Source organism: Capra hircus, chromosome 20 (genome assembly GCF_001704415.2).
Source record: "Capra hircus breed San Clemente chromosome 20, ASM170441v1, whole genome shotgun sequence".
In the NCBI taxonomy this organism is placed as follows: Eukaryota; Metazoa; Chordata; class Mammalia; order Artiodactyla; family Bovidae; genus Capra; species Capra hircus.
This window is the reverse complement of record NC_030827.1, coordinates 56,903,454-56,924,942: the sequence shown is the minus strand read 5'-3', so window position 1 is coordinate 56,924,942 and position 21,489 is coordinate 56,903,454. Positions and strand designations below refer to the sequence as shown.

Here is a 21,489-nt window from a genome sequence, read left to right as displayed (position 1 = left end):
TACTCAGCCAAGAGGGCAGGGACAGTATCACAAACTGAGCTCTTTGACCTATTGATAGTTCCGTATTACTCATTTTCAATAACTAACAGGTCCTGCTATACAGCACAGGGAACGCTGCTCAATGCTAGTGTGGCAGCCTGGTTGGGAGGGGAGTGTGGGATAGAATGAATATTTGTGTATGTATGGTTAGAGTCACTCTGCCGAAAACCTGAAACTATCACAATGTCGTTAACGGCTATACTCCAATATAAAATATAAAGTTTAAAAAACATCTGAGTTTTCTAACCACGGGCAATTCTATATAACCACATTACCAAGACTACTTGCAAAATAAACCACAAGTTTAACACACACACACAAACACACACACACAGAAACACACACACACAATAACTAATAGGTCTTAGTTTCTGAGCATGGAACCAAGAGTACCTATGGCCTCACTGACTTGGAAGGATATTAACACTGTTCAAGACAACTAAGTTTGTCTAATACCCCTATTAATACTCTTAGAAACCTTTGTATCTCTAAAATAAAATTATATTCCCCACTTATAAAAAGAAAACTCTACTTATCATTCCTTTTCCTTCTGCTATTATTTCTTTTCATTTACTCTAGTTATTTTGAGGGTACTCAAACCAGACAGAAACACTCTCTCTTCACCATCTCTCCCCACAGTGATAAACCTCAGGAGGTGGCTGGGACCTCAATAGTAACTGCTTCATTAAGGTTCCTCTGGTTGTTAACTAAGAGCTTAAGCCTCCTGGAAAAATTTTCTCCCTCAAGCAAGATGGCTCACCATTAGTAAAACAATCAGCAGTAATTAAAAACCTCATTTTCACATATAGTTCATAAGTTTTACATCATGAAAATTGCTTCTCATCTAATTCTCTTTTTAAAAACGTTGCCTGCAGCAAAATAAAAGGGCCTCTTTGAAAAATCTGAAGCTGAACAAAAGAAGCTGAAATGTGATCAGTCTCTCTTTCAAATAAAACCGCCCCAATATTCAATCAATAGTTTCTCTTAAGAATTGATGCTTAAGAATTGCAGTGCTGGAAAAGACTCCTGAGAGTCCATTGGACTGAAAGGAAATCAGTCAATCCTAAAGGAAATCAACCCTAAATATTCATTGGAAGGACTGATGCTGAAGCTGAAGCTTCAGTTGTTTGGCCACCTGATGCAAAGAACTGACTCATGGAAAAGACCCTGATGCTGGGGGAAAATGAGGATAAGAGGAGAAGCGGGAGGCAGAGGATGCGATGAGGCAGAGACGAGGCAGCATTACTGACTCAATGGACATGAGTTTGAATAAACTCTGGGAGATGGTCAAGGACAAGGAGAACTGACTTGCTGCAGTTCATGAGGTTGCAGAGAGCTGGACACGACTTAGTGACTGAATGACAGCAGCAGCAGTTTCTCTTAAATACATTAATCCAAATACTAAGGATATTTTTGTCTAATTTGCAAAATATCTAAAATACTTGATCATCAATATATTGCAAATATTTTGACAAAAATGCTCAGTTCAGTGTAGTTCAATTGCTGTCATGTCTGACTCTTTGCGACACCATGGACTGCAGCACACCAGGCTTCCCTGTCCATCACCAACTCCCAGAGCTTGCTCTAACTCATTTCCATCAAGTTGGTGATGCCACCCAACCAACTCATCCTCTGGCATCCCCTTCTCCTGCCTTCAATCTTTCCCAGCATCAGGGTCTTTTCCAAGGAGTCAGTTCTTCACATCAGGTGGCCAAATATTGGAACTTCAGCTTCAGCATCAGCCCTTCCAATGAATATTCAGGACTGATTACCTTTAGGATAGATTAGTTTGACCTCCTTGCTGTCTAAAGGACTCAAGAGTCTTCTCCAACACCACAGTTCAAAAGCATCAATTCTTCAGCACTTAGCTTTCTTTATGGTCCAGCTCTCACATCCATACATGACTTCTAGAAAAACCACAGCTTTGACAGGGATGCTGCTGCCGCTGCTGCTGCTAAGTCATGTCAGTTGTGTTCGACTCTGTGCGACCCCACAGACGGCAGCCCAACAGGCTCCTCTGTCCCTGGGAGTCTCCAGGCAAGAATACTAGAGTGGGTTACCATTTCCTTCTCCAATGCATGAAAGTGAAAGGCGAAAGTGAAATTGCTCAGTCGTGTCCAACTCTTAGTGACCCCATGGACTGTAGCCTACCAGGTTCCTCCATCCATGGGATTCTCCAGACAAGAGTACCAGAGTGGGTTGCCATTGCCTTCTCCCGACAGGGATGCTAGATGTCATAATCATCTTCTATGTAAACTTGTTGCACCTAGATAGTCAGTGGGGAATCAACATGTGAATGTGCTCCCTAAAATAACTTCAAATGGGTTTAACATTCTTCTTGAGCTCACGTGATTTATGTTCTTAAACTATTTAAGACATAGTTATTCCAAAGTCTCTCAACAGACTAAAATTTAATCCTCCATATTTGCAAAGTGGAATAAAGAAACAAGTTTGATTCAATCAAAATCTAATCAAATGGGGGGAACACCTTTTCTAAAACAAATTAGGTAAACAAAAACAGATGTCAAAGGCTTTTACACAAATGGAACCTGGGCCAAATTTATTTTCAAACAAGATGTGAAATATATAGAAATATCTGTAACCTAGTGAAATTCTGGGCACCATGGGTCCGATTTTGAGACCATGACCAGGAAACACTAGAGGGCGGAGTTGCACGGTGAAGTTTTTCTGACATCTCACTGGGGAAGGGGATATCAGTCATCAGATGCTTGCCCTGATTACAAACTCTCAAGATACTGAGTTATCTTAAAAGGCTTTAGATTTTTAACGGAAGATCTAAACTAGTTCACTACAGTCAAACACAGGACACCCAGACTGGAGTTCTATGGAGAATATTTGCTGTAAGAACATCTATCTTCCTTCCTGCACATGTTTATAACATGTCACTCCCCATGAAGTAACCATCACTTTTCTCCTGAATAAAAGATTGTTCATAACCCACTTATGCTCATGCCTTTGAAACCCAGGGCTTTTAAGTTACAGATGACATTTCCCGTCAAATCTGAGGAACGGATTATCCCATTTTGGTGAGCTAAGTACCATAAGCTGAGACAAAATGTCTCCATATTATTAAAAGTTTTCTGAGGAGGAAGAAGAAGTGCTCAACCTTCAGAGCTCCTCTGTGCTCATTCTCTGTCAATGGCCGAGATTCAAAAAAGATGGGTACCCTGCATTCCGCTGCACTGATAAATGGAAGCCATTTATGTCATGTGGATTTTGGAAATCCAAGTATCAATTTCTGTAGCTTCAGGAGCAACATAAAAAGCCACTTCTCCACTTTCAGCCCCTGCAAGACTTTCAGAGTGGCCAAGTCATATACATGCCATGTCAAAAACTCTTAATTACAGTACATTGAAAATTACAGCCTCACACATTCATTCTCCAGATAATCAAGTTTCTTGGATGGCATTCCATGAGATGATGGAGCGTCCCTTCAAAACAATCCATCTCAGAAAATGTGTGTTTCTCACAGAAAAAAAAAATGTGTTTGTTCTAGAAAAGTGTTTTATTATCACTATATTTATAAAATATATTATACTTATAATAATTAGTGTTAAGAAGAATTATAATCTGAACAGGCTGAATTTCTCACGTTTCTCATATATGATAGTTTGTATTTAAGATCCTGCTGCTACTGCTGCTAAGTCATTTCAGTTGTGTCCAACTCTGTGTGACCCCACAGACGGCAGCCAACCAGGCTCTCCCGTCCCTGGGATTCTCCTAACCCCTTAATAATTCTATAGATTGAACAGTGAATGTGGCAATACAAATGTTTTAAATAATTCAGGAAGTACAAATTGAGCATCTGTGATTCTTAGAATCCAAAATACACTTTTAACTATTCTTTTTCTCTTAATATATATATGACAGTGTAGTCTTTTTCCTTGCTTTTAAAACCAATGTCTGAACATTCACCATAATATCCAAGATATACAACAGGTCAAGGAAATAGGGCCACTACCAAGGATTTCCCTGGTGGCTCAGATGGTAAAGCGTCTGCCTACAAGGCAGGAGACCTGGGTTCGAGCCCTGGGTTGAGAATATCCCCTGGAGAGGGAAATGGCAACCCACTCCAGTACTCTTGCCTGGAGAATCCCATGGATGGAAGAGCCTGGCAGGCTACAGTCCATGGGGTCGCAAAGAGTCGGACATGGCAGCGACTTCACTTTCAACTTTCACCAAGGTTTTTAATATACGTATGCAAACTTGAAAACTATAGGCAGTAAAACATGGACCCCAACAGTCTACTCATGGAAAACTAAAACCCAGAATGGAATGTACTTTAGTAGGAAAACTAACCATGGGAAACATCACTGTCATGCTTAGTCATGTCTGACTCTTTGTGACCCTTTGGACTGTAGCCTGCCAGGTTCCTCTGTCCCTGGGATTCTCCTGGTAAGAATACTAGAGTGGATCGCCACTTCCTGCTCCAGAGGATCTTCTCAAACCAGGGATCTTCCTAGCCTGTGTCTCCTGCATTGCACATGGATTTTTTACCCACTGAGCTATTGGGGAAGCCCCTAAATATTCATGAGTATATCCTACTTCCTATCTCTAGAAAGCCACATATGGAAAATTTCTGTCAATGTCAAATCTCACGCATGGGTAGACTTTCCTAACCATTTCATCTAAAATTTTAGCCACCTCTCTCAGCTTTTCATACCCCTCTTTTTGGCCAAAGTTTTTTCCTTAGCACTTACAATGAATTAATTTACTAATTTTTTTATTAGGAAGTTTTATTTGTTTATTATCAACCTCCCTCTCTGGAGTATATGCCCTCTGAGGGCAGGAATTTTATTTCTTTTGCTTACTCTTCTGTTTATCTCCAACCCTTAGAACAGTGCCTGACCTAGTAAGTAATTAATAAATATTTGTTGGATTAAATGGATGAATGTAAGTGAATAAACAACAAATACAAAACCTAGCAGAATTTTATGTGTTCCAACTCTTGTTCTAACAGAACTAATAAAACAGTTACATGCCAAGAACTTTGAAAATGTTACCTGATTTGACTTTCCAACAACACTAAGGAATGAATACCTACGGTATCACTGTGGGTCACACAACTTAGTATGTAGCTGAGCTAAAATTTAGACCCTGGTCTGCATGTTGCTAAAGTCTGTGTTTTATCCATTATATCCCACTGACCTACATATAATCTCAGCTCCTCTAGAAGATGTGTAACAAGTGTATAAAAGGATGATCTAAAATTACAAAGGTTAATTGTGTCAAAATGCTCATACTCAGGGGGCTTTGGAGACTTAGAAGAAACAGTTGAGTATTTATGAATAGCTATAAGAATATCCTGTTTATTAGAAAAGTCTGCTGCTGCTGCTGCTAAGTCGCTTCAGTCATGTCCAACTCTGTGCAACCCCAGAGACGGCAGCCCACCAGGCTCCCCCATCCCTGGGATTCTCCAGGCAAGAACACTGGAATGGGTTGCCATTTCCTTCTCCAATGCATGAAAGTGAAAAGTGAAAATGAAGTCACTCAGTTGTGTCCGACCCTCAGCGATCCCATGGACTGCAGTCTACCAGGCTGCTCCGTCCATGGGATTTTCCAGGCAAGAGTTCTGGAGTGGGTTGCCATTGCCTTCTCCATAGAAAAGCCTAGGGTTCCACAAATTCTCAATTACTCACATCAAGCCTCAGGTGATATAGTTCCTTTCAAGCAATGTTAACAACATTTGTTGATTTTCATTAGACACTATTACAGGAATAACTACATACAGGTCCAAACTCTTTTACCCAATAATCCAATGATGTGTTGTCTGTAAGAGACACAATTTAGATTCAAGAAACAAATAGGTTGAAAATAAAAAGAATGAAGATAAATCACACAGACATATCCAAAAGACAGCTGGAGTAGCTATACTAGTATCTTACAGATAAAAATTGTTACTAGGGACCAAGAACATTTTGTCATTAAAAAAAAAAGTCAGTCCATCAAGACGTAACACTTATGAATATATCTGCACTTAATAACAGAGCCCCAAAATACATAAAAAACTGGGAGAATTGAAGAGAGAAATAGACAATTTAACAATAACATTTGGAAACTTCAATACCTCACTTTCAACTAGACAGAAGATCAACAAGGAAATAAACTAACTACACCAAACAGACCTTTGAGTGATAGAATACATCACTCAACAAGAGCAGAATATATACTCTTCTTAAGAGCACATGGAATACTCTCCAGAGTAGACCATATGTTAGAGCAAAATCCCTTACCCAAAACACTTCAGACCATATGTGTTTCAGAATTTCAAATTGTCCATATTTTTAAAGTATGTTACATTTTTATTGTATTATATAATATCCTCCATGCTCAGCAGGGTCTAGGTCAATATCCTATAATTGATCACAATATTTCTACAGCAAAATATATGAAAACTGACCCTACCTTAGAAAAAGACTACAAACAGCTTCAACTCAGTCCAGGTGTTTTGTCATGTAATAAATTACAAAAAAAAAAAAAGTTAACTCTTGCTTCTACTTTCAAAGCATTTTGGATACACTTCTCTTCATCTCTGCTGCCATCATCCAAATAGGAACCCCTGTTACCTCCTTCCTATCCATCAGGGAGCGTTCTAGCAGCATTCCTGCTCTCAGCCCAGGTTCCTTCCAATCCAGGCTTTACAAACCACCCAAAGGTATTTGTTGCTTTTACTATTTTACTCCTCTGCCTGAAACTCTACAATGATGCCCCATGGCTCTTGGAATGAAACACAAATCTATCACAAGTGGCCTGTGTGGTAAGGTGCATCCCTACTTCCCCAACATCTCCTACTCTTCCTCACTCATGGATCCCCTTTTATTCTGCCCAATACAACAAGCTCTTCATGATTTCGAGTCTTTGATCTAGCTGCTCCTCCTTTCAGGGTGATTATCATCAATCTTTAGGTTTAAACTTGACTACCATCATCTCAGAAAGACTTTCCTTACCCCTTCTATCTAGATACACTTAGTGTTTCCCATACCTCAAAAAAAAAAAAAAATGACTTTTAGAGTGGCTTTTTTTTTTTTTTTTTTTAAGTTGCTCAGTCGTGTCTGACTCTTTGCGACCCCATGGATGGTAGACTCTCAGGCTCCTCCGTCCACGGGATTTTCCAGGCAAGAGTACTGCAGTGGGTTGCCATTGCCTTCTCCAAGAGTGGCTTTAGATGTACATAAAAGTTGCAAAGACAAGTACAAAGAGTTCCCATATATGACACACACAATTTCTCCTACCATCAGCATCTAACATTACTAAGGTACGTTTGTCACAATTTAGTAGATCAACACTGGCACGTTACTATTGACTAAGCTCCACATTTTACTAAGCTTTACTAAGCTTCTCTGGTAGCTTAGTTGGTAAAGAATCTGCCTGCAGTGCAGGAGACCAGGGTTTGATCTCTGGGTTGGAAAGATCCCCTGAAAAAGGAAATGGCAACCCACTCCAGTATTTTTGCCTGGAGAATTCCATGGACAGAGGAGCCTGGCGGGCTACAGTCCATGGGGTCGCAAGAGTCGGACGTGACTTAGAAATGAAACCACCAGCACGCTTCACTAGGATTTCACTAGTTCTTCTCTAATGTCCTTTTTCTATTTCCAGATTGCCATCCAGGACGCCACATTACGTTTTGTTGCCGCATCTCCTGGTGGCTTCCCTGGCAGCTCAGGCGGTAAAGAATCCGCCTGCAATACAGAAGACCTGGGTTTGATCCTTGGGTGGGGAAGGTCCCCTGGAGGAGCGCATGGCAACCCACTCCAGTATTCTTGCCTGGAGAACCCCATGGACAGAGGGGCATGCACGCCACATAGCCTTAGCTTTCTCTGGCTTGTGACAGCTTCTTGGGCTTTTCTTGTTTTTTCTTCACAGAAGAGTACTGGTCAGGTATTTTGTAGTCTGTACCCCAATTAGGTTTGGTCTGCTGTTTCATGGTTCAGTGAGGGTTATGGGTTTTTAGGAGGAAGACTACAAAGGTAAGGAAGGTGGTCTCATCACACCGTATCAAGGGCACATAATAGCAACGTGGCTTATCACTGGTAATGTTAAACTTGGCCACAAGGCTTGGGCGGCATTTGCCAGACTTCTCTACTGTTAAGTTAATCACTCTCCCCACATTCTATCCTATAACCAGTCTATTCTTCGGAAACAAGCCACTAAGTACAGCCCATACTCAAGAGCCAAGGGGAGCTGGGCTCCACTTCCTGGAGAGGACAGTATATAAATATATAATTTAGAATTCCTCTGTGGGAGATTTGTCTCTTTTCCTCCATTTGCTTATTCATGCAGTCATTTATTTATAATAATATGCATACATGGAAGTTCATATTACAGTTTACATTATAATCCAATACTACATTATTTATTTTATTGCTCAAATTGTTCCAAATTTAGCCATTGGGGACTCTTCCAGGCTGGCTCATGTGTCCTTTTCCTGAGTCCCATCATTGTTTTTTTGAGCATTTTCTTTTCTGGAACAACATACTCCAATCTCATAGAATAACATCTTGTATAAGACTGGTTCCTTTTACTGGAGGATGATATTGGAAACTAAGATCTGGTGCTAGGTAAACTGTAACTGGGATTTTACTATTAGGCTTCTCAAGAGACAGAGAGAAGAAATGGGTGTGTGTATACTAACTCATGCACAAGCACATATCTATAAATATTTCCATATGTAACCATTTGTATCCATATTAAGCAAAACATGAGTTTACACTGATGTTTCCAACCCTAACCCAGTATCATATGGTTCATTGCATTTTTTAAATCATTTTTTAATCATTTTTAAATCTTCCAGATTTTTCCTACTGAAATTATTAACTTAATCTAAAATTACCTAGTTTGCTTACTTATTGTTTATTGTTTGTCCTTCATCATCAAGAATTTAAATTTAGAAACAGAGGCCTGTTTCAACAAATTCCATAGCTCTAGAACCGAGAACAGTGCCTGCAACTTGGGAGTGGTTAATGTACTGATGAGTGAAAAAATAGTCAATAAAAATCATCAACTAATTCATAGTAGAAAAAAAGATGAAATATTTTGAGCCTAACCCTTGACATGAGTAAGATCTTCTAAATGAAAAATAAACAGATATTAATCCAGCTCTATGCCCTATTATATCAATAATCACTGTGCATTCACCATCACTAGGAGTTGAAAGTTTCCCCAAAAGCATTTCAAGGAATGCTTGAGAATTTCCCCCTGAAGTTTACTATAGTGGAGCTTAATTATGCCCAAAATGAAAGTAACATATTTCTATCTCAGATGTCCTTCTATGCAACGTATACTACTTCAGTCTTAGTAGGGTGTAGGTCAGACAGAAGAGGCAGACAGGAGGTAAGGACATTCCTCACCCATCCTTATGCTTCACCAAACTACTCAAGGAGGTCTTTTCCCCCAAGTCTAGGGACGACGTGTCACTCAAAGCTACCTGACAAATTTTGGTACAATTAGTTCTAATTTTGTTGACTTAGCATTTTTCTTCTTTCTGTTATTTCTCAAATTATTGAAAAACCGTGTCTAGTTCTGAAAATGTCTTTCATAGAAGCTTTTGTAGTATGAAAGGTAAAAGGAAGACAGTTTGAGAGGGGACTGAAAGGGATTCTGCATTCAAGATTTTCTTTCCACTCCCAGGTTTGCCCTAAGGCATGCCTGTCAACCCTAGAGAACACAGCGTGGACAAGGGCTGTCACCCTGTTCACTGTGTCTTTTCTCTCTGAAGAGCTGCAGGCTCCCCTGCAAACCTCCCATCTAGTTATCTTCAGTACAAAGAGAAGGCTAAGATGTTGTCAAGAAAAGGAAGAAAAAGATGGAAGGAGGATAAGAGAAATATTTACAGAATGCTCAGTATATGCCTGGAAAATCCTGTGCTTTTTATTATTATTCTACTCTTAAGATTACAACTAATTTTACCAAAATTTGGTAAAGTTTTAAATTTCTTTGTGCTCAGTTATGTCTGACTCTTTGCAGCCCCATGGACTGTAGCCCTCCAGGCTCCTCCGTTCATGGAATTCTCCAGCAAGAAAACTGGAGTGGGTTGCCACTTCCTACTCCAGGGGATCTTCCCGACCCATGGATTGAACTTGAGTCTCTCGCATCTCTTGCGTTGGCAGGTGGATTCTTTACCATTAGTACCACCTGGGAAGCCCTTGATTTTCTTATTTTCTTTTAAAAACTTTCTTTTAAAGTGTGTATGTACACGAGGATGCTTATACATACTTATATTAAAATCTGCAAATGTAACACAGAAAAGAAGTTAACACTGGGGTGGGAAGAAAAGAAAAAAGTATTTCCTGTGGCTTCTGGAATATTCTGTCACAGGAATATAAATAAAATCCACTAATATTTGTGAGAGATATTATCCTTCTTAAAGACTTTTTTTTTAACAGGCTGAACAAACCAAGGCAAGCCTGTATACATTTCTTGAAATAGTTCCTTGTTTATCTGAACTATTTTGTACCCTGGAGTTATGACATGTAAGTGTCAGGGCACAACTGCAGGTCCATATATAACAAAGGCGTGCCCAGAGGGCTCCTGAAATAAGAGCTGGATGCTCCATTCATACCAGGAGGGCCCCTGTGCCTAGATTAAGCCTTGGCCACTTGCACATAATTAGCATACCAAAATGAGAAAGAAAACTGGAAAACATATTAGGGCAACGGAACCCCGTTACCATGTAAAGGACACATGCATTGCCCAGATGTCATTATTCAAAATCAGCTTTGTTGAAGAGATGAAAACTGGGGAGGGGGGAACAGGTTTTTAGAGTCACTTTCAGAGCATATATACCTAAAAGGAGGGACTGAATAAGAAATATCTCCCCAGTAAGTTCTCACTGACTTTACACAGCAACGTTTTTGTCACGTCTTCCCACGGGACTGCTTCCAGACCACCTCTCCTTATGTGGGACTTAATTTGGCTAAATCACTAGAACAGTTGTTCAACTATTAAGTTATGGGCACAGGGAAGATGCTGTCAAATATCCAAGGATACGAAAAGTACAAGCCACGGTGCAGTTTGTCTTGGCAACGTCCTCAATGTCCGCTATCCATTTACTTGTAATTGTAGGCGATTATCTTGTCCGTTCCCTGCTGCTCTGAAGGGTCAGAAGCACTGTAGCTTCACCCCATCCTACTCTTAGAAGGTCCAAAAATAGAAGGAAGCTGAGTTTCCTTTGTTCCGATCCCTTCAGCAAATGTCAGTCACATCACAGCAAAGCCACATGCCAAGCCAAAGCAGGAAATGAGTAAGGGAGAGATGGTCTGTTCCCTTGCCGCATCGCCCTGCGTTGGGGTATTGTACTCACCAGTGGAAAATCATTTTGGAAGTTATGTTACAACTGTACAAACTGCTCATTAAAAAATAAAAAAAAAAAAATCCATCACCTAGTTTTCAGCCAGGTGGCAGATTTCACACCAAGAAAACTACCCAGTAGACATTCTTAGCAGTTCATCTACACCCGCGATCATACAGTAAAATTTCCAACAAATTATTCAATTTCTCTGAACAAATGCTAGATGAAATCCTTCAACCAGTGACAACCTCAAGAAACCAAGTGTGTCACACATGGGTAATTTCACATTCACAGAGTCTTTTTCATGACATTTTAGTTTTTGAAAAGAGCAGATCTGTCTCACTGAAAACTTTTTTTTTTTATTCTAGGTTTTTAAAAATAGACCCTACTTTTAAGATTTTTTTTTCCCTATGGTCTGAAGAACCAAACATATTTTCCCAGGCAGATTCAGATAGGAGTATGAGGTCAATTTAAGAAGGAGTTGAAAATTAACTGTAGATGGCTAATGGGTGAGGAGTAAATGCAACTTAATTTCCTTAAATCATATTCTCACCACAGAAATACGAACACGACCCCCATGATCTTCTCTATCTTTCTAAAACACTTGCTCATGTGTTCATTCACTCATGCCTACTACAAATACTCACTGAATGCCCACGAAGTGACCAAGAAAGTGACTGCCAAGCTACATTATCTGTGTTACCTCATTTTTTTCTAAAATCTGTCCCACAGATTTTTAGGGACAGATTCTTCCTCTACAAGCAGCTGAGTGGAGAGGCCAAGAGAGCAAAGAAGAGAAAGGTGTCAAAAGGAAGATATACTTGAAAAGAGCTAGAATGAATGTAGAAAAGCAGACACATGTGGGAAAGAAAGTTCTGGAGAGTATCATCCATCAGGACTGCATCATTCCTGGCCCTCTCTCCATAAAGGATTAAAGCAAGTACCAGTCCGCGATACCCTGAAGGGTCTCCATCTTTTTTTTTACTATCATCTTGGAACCATCTGGCTTTGAAACAGATTGCTAAACTACTGTACACACAGCCCATACAGTAGGTAAGATGGCTATAGTAGTAGATGCAGTATAATTTACATGTTTTATTCACTAGAGGATTATTAATCTGTTCTAGTGCAGATTTAACTGGGCAGTGTTTAACTGCAGTAAAATGCAGATCTAAGTGCTTTGAGAATTAGTAAGCAAATGAAACAAAAATCACTTCAAAGGCCAGGGAGATGCCTCATGATGTGTTCTTTGTTTATTTTGATATTTTTAATTACCTATTATATACATCAGTACATGTATTTAAATATTAACATTTCAGCACTGTTTCTCAGATATTCAGGCATGGTAATAAAACGTGCCCGCCCCCCCACGTGTCATTTGCTGGGAAACCTACAGAGATGCCAACAAGAGCAACAGAGAAAAAGTAAAAGTGGTGGCTTCACCACTTCAGCCATGTTGAATGTATGCAGACATTCTTAATCCATTAAATGCAAACGCCTTGAGTATTTCAACAGACAGCAATGCTGATAAAGTTCATGTTCTGATGTTTTCCTAATGCATTTCCAAAATCACAGTCAATTTTCAATGATAGTTTGTCAGCTTCTCTTACTTCATCAGCTACATCATGAGAACAACTTAAATCACCTCTGAAGGAGGAAATACCCCTTTCACGACAGAGCCCTATTTAGCAAAATAATGATCACGGGGCCCTCGAGAAGCTCATTAAAGGTCTATAATCGCTTTGTACACATGTAGTCCAGAAGCTGTACCTTAGAACGGTAGCCAAGGTGAAGCTGCCTCGTGTCAACTTCATCTCTAATTCAAAACTATCACAATGAATCCCATCAGGAAAAGAACATAGATAAAAATGAAAACTACTCTCATTTCAAGGAGTCGCTCCAATCAGTCTCACTGCTAGAAGAAGACTTGTCGCTGATAGTCCATTGTAAGAGCTTCAAGGAAAAGCATTGGGGCAGATTAACAAAAATGTTATTGGCTGGTAAAGATGGCCGGGGCCCTGTTATCTATAAAGGCAGGCGGCCCACGTGGCAGTCTCCGACCCTACCCCACAAGCCCTTTGCCAGTCGTTGGTGCCCCAAGTAACAGAGGAGGAAGGAAAGCTGATGGATACCAGATTCACCGTTGACTGATGCTGGACCACCTGCCTGTGCCCTCTGTGACTGCCCCCCCAGGATCTCTGGAGCTTCTTTGACCTCCTGCTTATCACACACACCCAAACTCAGGGGTCTTTCCAGAGCGTAAACACGCAATGCTACTCAGTGACACTGGAGGGTACTGCCTTGTGCTTGGCCATGAAAAAGCATCTCTCCAATTATAAGCAGACTCCAGTAAAGACTCATGGGGAGGAACAGCTGGAGAGTAAACATGCGCCCACGGGCTGAGAACATTTTATATCTCACTACATCTGATTTTGTAAAACGCTGGTTCCTTCTTTATTTATAATAACCAATCTGGTCGGAAACCTAGGCGGGCTCTCCTAGAAAAAGCAGAGAGTAAACATGCAGGGATAAAGAATGATATGGAAAGAAGAGTCAATAACTTTATTTCAGTGACAAGAGACTGAAGGAAACAACAAGAACTGTTGCTGGGAGCGAGTGAGAGTCCCCATCTCTCAGCCAACTGAACAAGTAAATGTCATCGGAGTCGACATTAAAATGGCACCTACTATGTGCTGGCACTATTCCAAGCATTTTACAGGTATATACATATTTAATCCTCAAAAAATATATAAAATAGGTGCCTTTATTATCTTTTAAATATGAGTTAACTGAGGCACAAATAGTTAACTCAGCCAAGGTAACATAGCTACTGCCTTCCATTAGCATTTTATTTTTCTATGTTTAGGCATTATGCTGCTGCTGCTACTGCTAAGTCGCTTCAGTCGTGTCCGACTCTGTGCGACCCCATAGATGGCAGCTTACCAGGCTCCGCAGTCCCTGGGATTCTCCAGGCAAGAACACTGGGGTGGGTTGATATTTCCTTCTCGAATAGATGAAAGTGGAAAGTGAAAGTGAAAGTGAAGTCGCTCAGTTGCGACACCATGGACTGCAGCCCACCAGGCTCCTCCATCCATGGGATTTTCCAGGCAAGAGTACTGGAGTGGGTTGCCATATAATCCATGTCTTATAGCATGTTTAAAATTTCCCATACAATGCTTCATCTAGTAAATATTCTCTCTTCAAACATCTCTAGTTCTTGAAAAAGTACTGAAAGCATTCATAAAGCTAAATATACTTGCTTAATTAATTTAAAATATCACCACCATCTCAAATTTGATCTTATATGTTCTTAGATTGCACTAATTTTATACCACAGTATGAGATTCAAAACAGAATTAGCTTTTACTCTTAAAATTATCATTAATGCATCATCTTGAATATGGTAATCAATAAAAGATTCTGCAAGGAGGTAGTAGGAACGTAAATGCATGTTAATTACTCCTAATGTCTTAATTAGCTCCTACTGCTAATGATACAGTAATTAAGATTTAAATATATTCTACAGGCTACATCAGATTTCTGTTGGGTCATGTTGATGAGCATCACTAAAAGCTCCCAAAATGGGGAGGTTTACACTCCAATTCTCAAGGAATTCTAATCTCAGTGAGAAAAACCAGTAGAACTAAGGTTTTAGATTCACTGCAACATGTTCCCTGCACACACACGTGCTTCTTGGTTAGCTGCTCCTTTCCTTCTCTCTCCCCACATCTCTCTCGGCACCAAGAGGAGCATCATGGCAACAGTCACTTCTGAAAGTGCTTTAGTGGATACATCGAGCACTGCCGATGGAGTCCAACTCCCATCCATCTTTTAACTTTCTTTATTTCTGATCCCTGAAAGGGGAGTTATGGTGGTACATGTTGACCGATCTGGACCTGATGAGGGCCAAATGCGAACACCAGGGTAAGTAGACGGCACCATTTTGGAAGCTACCTCCACAGGGGATTAAAGATGTCCACTCTTTTTAAAGAAGGCAGGCTCCAAAGGTGGAGTCTATTTTTCCTTCTCTTGAATCTGGTTGATCCTCTGATTTGCTTCAATCAAGGGAATGCAGCAGGCATAAAACCATGTCACTTCCAAGGCTGGGTCATAACAGACCTGTAACTTTTACTTTTATGTTCAATCATAAAATCCAATCACCACACCCAAATCACACACAGAAAAGAGTGAAGCACCAGCTGACAGCCCCAACTGAGCTTCCAACCAACGACCAGCACAAGTCAGTTCAGTTCGGTTCAGTCGCTCAGTCGTGTCCGACTCTTTGCGACCCCATGGACTGCAGCACGCCAGGCCTCCTTGTCCATCACCAGCTCCCGGAATTTACTCAAATTCGTGTCCATTGGGTCAGTCCAGTCAAATAAAGTTACCCCTCTTGGATGTTCCCATCCAGTCAAACCTCACAGCTCTAGAATGATGCCATATATGGAGAGGAACCTCCCAACTGATCTCAGTCAACCCACAGACTCTTAAGAGATAATAAACGATGGATGTTGTTTAAACCACTAAGTGCGTGAGGTAGTTTGTTAAACAGCAGTAGATAAAGCCTTTCCAGACCATCATCGAGACTCAGGCTGAAACCAGTGCCTGCTTGACTCAGCATAACACAGGATAAGTCGTGATGAACCCAGAAACATCAGGATGGCTATCATGAAGTTGAGAAGAACACTTGCCAACCAGGGCACAGTGGCTAAGGCCATGGACCTCAGAGCTTCAGACTGTTTGAATCTTGGCTTTGTCTTTTACTAGATATGAGCGTAGTAAAAAGTACTCAACTATGCTGTACCTCAGTTTCCTTTTGTATAAAATAGAGATAATATTCTCTACCTCATAAGTTTATTTTGAAGATTAAACATCAATAATAGAATATGTAAAGCACTTAGAACAGTGCCTGGCACAAAGTAAGTGTCCAGTAAATGCTTTCTCTTACTAGTATTACTTAATCTTTTTCCCTTCTACATCCAAGGAACTACCTACTCACAGCTATGGGAGGGCTCTCTACTTAAAATGAAGGGGTTCAGAAAGTGCAAGGGAAGGACATGACATGGTTCCCATTTGATCCTATACCATGAGGAGATGGATCTCTGCTGTGTCATAAAAAATCAAATGCTAAATTTGATTAGCTTCACACCAGAGGAAACCAAAACTCAGAGTAAATGCTCAGTGTGTGGGTCATCAATAACAGATATGTTAGTCAATCATTCAAATTTTATCTGAGGATAATCTGCTCCTAGGTATGGCAATCTATGCTATGGGAACCTTATAACTGAGTTCTGTTCATTAAGAGTACTGAGCTTTATAAGCACGTAATGCAGTCCTGGAAAGTTGTGTTTTCAGGCATGATCTGAACTATCATCATCATGAGCTCATATCAATTTCGTTTCTAAATATTATTTTGTAGTTCACTGGAACAAACAGGTCAGGCCACAGATTATGACAGTATTTGCACATGTCATAATAAAATTAATCCTAAATGTATTAGTAATACTAGGTTAGCTTTTGGTTTTTGGTTGTTTTTGTTTCCTCTTGATTTTTCAGTCATATTACATACACACTTTGGGGACTTGTTTTTATTAAAATAACTACTGATTTTTTAAATGAAGCAAAACTACTGATTTTTTAAATGAAACAAAATACAGTAATAATCTATACTGCTATAGGTTTAGAATTAGTAAATATCATTTTGCCCCAACTCTCTGTCTCTTCTATTTTAAAATTACATCAAGTGCCTATTTATATTTGCTTTAGAATTAACCACACCAAGCAAATTAATACATCGTGGCATAAGTTGAAGTTTTTTAAATACTTAGCAATCTATATCAGCTCTGGAACATCTGACCATAGCACTTCTCATGGGACTTTTCACTGGAGCCTCAAGGCTCTCCATTTCTCATCTCCACACATTCTATTCATAAAATTATTATAGATTCAATTATACTACTCATATCCTGTTATTTGGGCATGGTTCCCTCTGCTTTTCAAGACAATAATGACAGATCTATAAATCGATACTCAAGTAGGTCAATCAGTTAGTGGTTCTGAGAAAATATGTCAGGTTTGTGCCAATCTTTACCATCATCATCATTCATTCACATTAGTTATTCATCTTCTTTCCAAATTATTTACCAGCCTTAGGTCAGCTTGAGAAAATTCATCCTTTTATTTCATGCCAGCTAATCATGCCTTAAATGGTGAGTATCAGAAATGCAAATTAATTGCAAATTAAAAGACACTCTTTGGAAGGAAAGTTATGACCAACCTAGATAGCATATTAAGCAGAGACATTACTTTGCCAACAAAGGTTCATCTAGTCAAGGCTATGGTTTTTCCAGTGGTCATGTATGGATGTGAGAGTTGGACTGTGAAGAAAGCTGAGTGCTGAAGAATTGATGCTTTTGAACTGTGGTGTTGGAGAAGACTCTTGAGAGTCCCTTGCACTGCAAGGAGATCCAACCAGTCCATCTTAAAGGAGATCAGTCCTGGGTGTTCATTGGAAGGACTGATGCTGAAGCTGAAACTCCAATACTTTGGCCACCTCATGTGAAGAGTTGACTCATTGGAAAAGACCCTGATGCTGCGAGGGATTGGGGGCAGGAGGGGAAGGGGATGACAGAGGATGAGATGGCTGTATGGCATCACCAACTCGATGCACATGACTTTGGGTAAACTCCGGGAGTTGGTGATGGACAGGGAGGCCTGGTGTGCTGCAATTCATGGGGTCGCAAAGAGTCGGTTGGACACGACTGAGCAACTGAACAGAACTCAACTGAATTCAGCTTCCATATTCCTACTGCCATCACTAACAATTCCATCTATTTTATATTGCTCAATGCAAACTAAATTTGGTAAGTTAAAGTGAAACAGGGAACATGGGACTTTATTACTTTCTCACCCTCCTAACTTTCAGTTCCTCTTCCTTTTCCTTCCATTACCTCCTTCATTTCTGTTTTGAACCTACTCTTTTATATTGGCTAAACTTCAATCCCATGTCACTATAAGACTTTGTCAATTACACACTATTCTGCTTTAGTCTAAGATGTCTTTCTTAGTATTATTTTACATCCCACCAGTCTATTCCAAGAACCTGAATCTGTTCCACCATTTAAAAAAAAAAAGCTTATCTCTCCAAGAATTTTTGTCTGGTTATGAGCATTATGCGATCATGTGATTATGCACTAAAAGTTCTAAGAATATATAAAATTTCAGTAATATTATTGAGAGTAAATATTGGGAATACTTCTGCATCCACTGTGTAGTTGAACAGAGCAATGAATGAAAGTAGCCAAAATAAAACTGTGAAAAAATACTCATATGAAAAAGAAAGTCTGGTTAAGTGTAAAAACGGCTCAGATTAGAAATAATAGATCCCACCAAAGTTTCCAGATTAGTAAACTTTTGCTTTACTTGCATCTATCTCCTGTAAATGGAGCCCATTTAGAGTTTCAATGCTTAAATTAACAAAATACTACTAAAATAATTTGTGTAACATTTCTAATTAATAAAATTGAATTAACTGGAGTATAAGACACTTTTTTACCTACTTGCCCATTTACAAACTAGGATGAGTATAATTTCATCCATAAACAACCAATTAATAAAGGAAGCCATTTGAATAAAAAATGGCTTTGGAGTTTCTCAGATAAAAATGTTACAGACTTCTCAAAGCACATCTCTACAAATTCTAAATCTTGGTTTTAGAGTGATTTGTATAGAATATCTTAAGTAGTGTATGCAGATATCCTCATGCTTAGTAGCAAAATGACTTCAAGGGAAGGAAATTTCACAACAGTTTACCTGGCAGGGTTGTTTCATTTTAATGGCTGTGACGTGGTATCTGTAACAGCAGAGTTCACAGGTCCAGGAACCCCTCTCACTGATCCATTTTAGCAAGCACAGCTGATGTGTATACCGAACGGACCCGTCACATCGGCAGGGGTTCAACAGCTCCCCCTGAAAAGAGAACAACTCAGCCTGAATCTTTATGTTTGTGTTTTTGTTTTAAAAACCCAATACTTGCTTTCTTTTCTTGCAAAGCAATTTACTCAGAAGGATACAAGCATCGAACTCCATCCTAGAAAATGAAATTAAATTTTTATATCTCTGGTGGGAATGAAACTAAAGTCTTAAAACTATTTCAAAGATATTACTTAGAGTCATGACATAAATGTTCTACCAACATACAAAATGTCTGCAAGATATAGCTCTCAATACCCTTGGGGAAAAGCTGTACTATTAAATCTCTTTAATAACTTTTAAGTGGATGGTCAGATGCATTTCCTCTGCAGTTATTCTTAATCATTGCTAAAGAAGAAATGCATGCCATCCCAGAAAGTAGCTTGCAATAGCATTATGCTTTTATTTTTTTCTAAATGTAGTATCATAAATATTGACTTAGGGCACTATATTCCTGAAAGCTTACATGTTCTTATGCAATTTCCTTACTTATAAAAATATTAAACCTAATGTTTTCTGAGACCACACATTTCATAAGAGAGATGTATATCCTGTTTACCCCGCGATTACTTGCTTATAAGTTTGCATGCACCTCTAACGGAGTCAATAATTTTAGAATTGTGTTTCTAATCAAGTACATTGTTGGCTAAATAGGCTTTCTTTCACAAGATCAAAATCCATTTTATATTTGTCCTATTAAAAACTCTAACATGCTTTTCACATCAGTGAGACTGAGTCACCAAAATTTGCAATAAGGAAAGACTCTGCCCTTTTTGGTTTTGAAATGACTCACTCCCTGTTTGTGCTCTAAGGCTATCTGCCACACGATAAACTTGTAGATAAAGGAATATAGGTTGGTTTCTATGTATAAACCAAATCCATTTAGTAATTCACAAAAGAGATACTTATAGCATTACCACTAAAACACCTGAGGAGTGTGTAACTGCAAAACCAGGTAGGAAAAAAAAAGTGTAGACCAAATCAAGCACTATTCGCCACCGGGACAAGGTTATTTGCCTTTGCAAGGAAGGGACCCTGGGTAGCCGCCACGCAACCGCTCATCCCAGGAACGCAGAAGCGGGCGCTGTCCTTGGTGCTGAAAGTCGGCCATCCGGACCGGGAGCCAGCCCAGCCCTGCCCGAGCCCACCTCCCTCTGCCCCACGTCCCTCCGGGGCTCACCTGCTCGGCGCCCTGGAAGCAGATCTTGCAGATGGGCTGGTGGTGCTGATGCTGGTGCCCGGCGCGCTGGTCGCCGCCGCCGCCGCTGCTGCTGCTGCGGCTGCTACACACCGAGCGCGTCTCGGGCTGGTCGCCTGCGCCCCGCCGCTCGCCCTCCCCACCCGCGCCGGCCTCGGGCTCCCCGGGGCCGCCCTTCCCTGCCGCCGCCTCGGGGACCGTCGCCTCCGGAAGGCGCCTCGGACCTTCGCCGGAGTCGCCGGCCGCCGACACCTCCTGCCCTGCCGGCGGCGGCGGCAGCTCCTCGGCGCCCCGGTGCCGCGGGACCACCTCCGCTGGCGGCTCGTCGGACCCCGCGCGGCGCTCAGGGGACGCGGGCGGCGCCGGCAGGTAGCGAGGGGGCGCGGGGCCCGAAGCCGGCTCTCCCGGCGGCGGCGGCGGGGGAGGCGGCGGGGGAGGCGACGGGGGTGGCTCGGCGTCCCCGCTCTCCGCCTCGCGGCGCCGGCCGCCGCTGTGGCCGCCCTCAAAGCTCATGGTGGTGCCGCCGCCGCCCTCCTGCCAGCCCGGCAAGCGGGCCGGGCTCGGGCTGCGGGCTAACGGAGAAGGGAGGAGGGAGGGAAGGAAGAGGGGGCGGGAGGAGGGTGGTGACGGGGGCCCGGGGCGCCTGGGACTGAGGGGCGGGACGGGGAGGGGACGCGGAGGGTCCGGCGGCGGCGGCGGCGGAGGCTGCTGCTCCGCGGAGCCGCGGGCTCGGCTCTGATGGAGGCGGTGCCGGATTCGGCAGCTCGAGAGAGCGGCGGGGCCCGGGGGGGAGGGGGGTCGGAGGGGGAGCGAGGGCGGGGGACCCGGCAACCAGGGGAGGGGGAGGAGCCGCGCCGCGAAGGGGATGGGCCCAGGAGGAGGTATTCGGCGGGAGCCGGCGCCCGGCGGTAGGTGGGGAGGAGCCGGGGGTCGTTCCGGGGAATGGGGAAGGGGCGGGGGTAGGGGGCGAGCG

At 41.5% G+C, this 21,489-nt stretch overlaps 1 protein-coding gene across 1 annotated transcript in view; it reads right to left on the bottom strand.

Moving 5' to 3' along the window:
* The window catches only part of MARCH11 (membrane associated ring-CH-type finger 11), a 115,555-nt gene extending 94,311 nt beyond the window's left edge, over window positions 1–21,244 (bottom strand). Inside the window, exons 1-2 of the mRNA XM_018065811.1 lie at window positions 20,499–21,244; window positions 19,160–19,315 (exon numbers count right to left, since the gene is read on the bottom strand). Of these exons, the coding sequence (XP_017921300.1) occupies window positions 19,160–19,315; window positions 20,499–21,029 (687 nt within the window). The 5' untranslated portion in view covers window positions 21,030–21,244. The remainder of the gene's footprint in view (window positions 1–19,159; window positions 19,316–20,498) is intronic.